We start from the raw sequence: 2,809 nt of genomic DNA, 5'->3' as shown, positions 1-2,809 counted from the left end.
GGATTTACATCCTCCCTCAAGGCCCATTAGACAATGTACTAGGCCCATTTGGCTAGAAAACCCTAGACATATATTTGTATAAATAAAGAGATATCTCTCTTGAGCAAGGGATCTCTCTTCTCCCATTTTGACACATTAAACACTTCATACAAAGAGCTTATTGATTCTTAGATTTATTTACACTTGTAATCATACATGTAATATAATCTTTAATCAATAAATTCTTTTTGATGTTCTTTCTCCATTTGATTTCTATGTTGATTTCTATTTAGCCTCAAGAATCTAAGAAATCTATTTTTTAAATTCTTCATTGTATGAATCCGACAAACACACCATTTTCGGTTCAAACATGTTTGAGGGAGATTGGTCTTAACTCTTTGGTTCAACGTGTACCTGGCTGCTAAAGCTTTGATTGGATTGTGTTTCTTGTTGAAGGTACTAGAAGGAGAACAAACAACTTGATACTGAAATCCACATGAACTACATCTACGATGGTCATGTCTCAAACTACATGAAGATGTTGAATGAAGATCAGCCAGAGAAGTTTCAGACTCACTTCAGCCAGTACTTGAAGAAAGGAGTCGATGCTGAGGGCATGGAGGAATTAGTTTTAGTTTTGTAAAATTAGGTTTAGATTTTGGTTTTGGTTCTGGTATGTGTATTTATGAAAGTCCTATTATAGCGTTTTTCGTGAGCTAAGAATGTACATATTTGTTGTAGTGAGAAAACAAAACATAGTCTTTATTAAACACCAAGATTGTTCAAATGACACAAAAGCAAAGTCTAAAGATGAAAAAACGAAGCATAGTCTTTATGAAAACAAAGAAACAGTACTCAAAATTTATTAGCCACATTTGGCACGCTTGGTCTCTCCAGACTCGATCCCATCAGAGTTCCTTTTCACAGTCCCATCTGCAGCTCCATCCTTCTCATCAGCAGGCTCCTCTTCCACGTCCTCATCTATGTTGCCTTCAAGTGCTGGAACTTTTAGAGGGAGAACTTTGGTGACAGTCAAAGACTGGGTCTTGCCATCCAGGTTGTGTTTTGATACCTTGATAACGAATGTGCGAGTCTGTCCAATGGAATCAGTCAGAGACGGTGGCACCGGGACTACATGATCATCTCCGACGCTTTCATTGGCCTAATACAAATTCAAACATGTGTTAGAACACAATCTAACCCTGAATGGCGGATCGGTATGTAATTACCTCAAAGTAGCTCTCAACCAATTCTGAGGCTTTCATCCCAGTCAACTCACGCCCAGCATCGCCGAGAAGCACAAAGCTAGCGTGATCATTGTTGTCATAGACAGAGAGCTTCGTGAGATACCTATGATACAAGAACATTAATAATGGATGCTGAAAGTGTATCTGACACCAAAAAAAAAAAACTATGAATACAAATCTTACTCCGCAGCGCCGACAATCTCAGTCTTTCCACACTTCTTACACATAAGCGTGGTAGGCCCTTTGGTTGCTTTAGTCTTGCACCCACCACAAGCAATATAATACCACGCCGAGTCACACACAATATCATCAATAGTGGATGTGCACTCGAACCAAGCGACCTGCAAATTACATCAGAGAATATACTAAATAACTAAAGCCAGCGCAACGTATGGACGAAAGAATGAATTAATGTACCTTTGCCCCTTCCTGCTTCATGTAAGATAACAATTCCCCTATAGTAGCCGTCTCAGCTTTGGTGACAATCTCAGCATTCACCCTATTGGCAACTTCCGTGTTCGATTCAAACCTGAGAAAATGTTCGGAAACAAAATTTTTTAAAAAGTAAAATGCTTGGTGGACTGAAATAGACGTTCCAAATCAATAAAGAACACATACCAAGCCAGACATTCTCTGGTTGCTTGAACATCCATATCAAAAAACACACGCGAGGATGATAGAGATGACAGAGATAAGGCACCTGCAATATGACCAATATGATCAATAACAGTTGGAGGTTTTCCAAGTGCTTTAAACTTCTCACAGAAGACTGCAGCGGCCTTGTCCCATATGTACAGCTTCATGACAGGACCACTGCATAAAACCAAACTCATGTGGTAAGCAAAACACGTATACGCATATATAGCATAAACACTAGAGAGAACTCACTCGTGTCTGGACATGGACCAAAATTCTTCTTGAAGAAGCTATCTCGACTTCATCAAGCACAAGACTGTCAGTCAAGGCCTTCTCATTCACCAGTTTCACGTGACCGACATAATTGTGGGAACCGAACTTTGCACTGTCGATTTACGTTTAAATTAGGAAACTAGGAAAACCCTAATTTACCAGAGGTCCCGGATCTCTGCGAGAGCCAACGGCAAGTGACCAAATATATGCGGAAATCATGAAAAGATAACAGACGAGTTTAGAGAAAACAGTAGATCTTATTTCGAGTCCGCGTGAGAGCGTTGCGATCATTACAAGAGATCATAAAAGCTTTGGCCGCAAAGGCTGTCAGCGAGTTACCTAGTTCTAGCGGCCTAAAAGCTCAAACCTAGTTGACTCGCAGCTCGATAACAAAAGACGAAGAAAATACATAAAAGGTTTTTGATAGATTTCGAACTGAACCTTATGAAAGGCTGCCTACGTACCCCTTTCGAGAATCAAGCCGAACGTAATCCAAGAGTGAACCAAGAGATCGAACTGCTTGTGCACGTTCGTCTGGTAATCGGGTGCCAGTCATGGAAACAGAGCATGTCGAGAATAATGCCTCAGAGTTTCTAAGTGCCGAGAGTTCTCAGTCTAAAAAGTTGTCCCCGTGCCTCACGCCCTAGGACTCCTTATATACTCACTCCTAGGTC

At 40.6% G+C, this 2,809-nt stretch overlaps 1 protein-coding gene across 1 annotated transcript in view; it reads right to left on the bottom strand.

Annotated features, from left to right (window-relative positions):
• Window positions 1–844: 844 nt before the first annotated feature.
• Window positions 845–2,809, bottom strand: part of LOC106331121 — a 3,856-nt gene continuing 1,891 nt past the window's right edge. The window contains exons 3-7 of the mRNA XM_013769457.1: window positions 1,845–2,039; window positions 1,644–1,755; window positions 1,410–1,567; window positions 1,209–1,329; window positions 845–1,141 (exon numbers count right to left, since the gene is read on the bottom strand). Of these exons, the coding sequence (XP_013624911.1) occupies window positions 845–1,141; window positions 1,209–1,329; window positions 1,410–1,567; window positions 1,644–1,755; window positions 1,845–2,039 (883 nt within the window). The remainder of the gene's footprint in view (window positions 1,142–1,208; window positions 1,330–1,409; window positions 1,568–1,643; window positions 1,756–1,844; window positions 2,040–2,809) is intronic.

Source organism: Brassica oleracea, chromosome C3, assembly GCF_000695525.1.
Source record: "Brassica oleracea var. oleracea cultivar TO1000 chromosome C3, BOL, whole genome shotgun sequence".
NCBI lineage: Eukaryota > Viridiplantae > Streptophyta > Magnoliopsida > Brassicales > Brassicaceae > Brassica > Brassica oleracea.
This window is presented reverse-complemented; position numbering and strand designations above follow the sequence as displayed.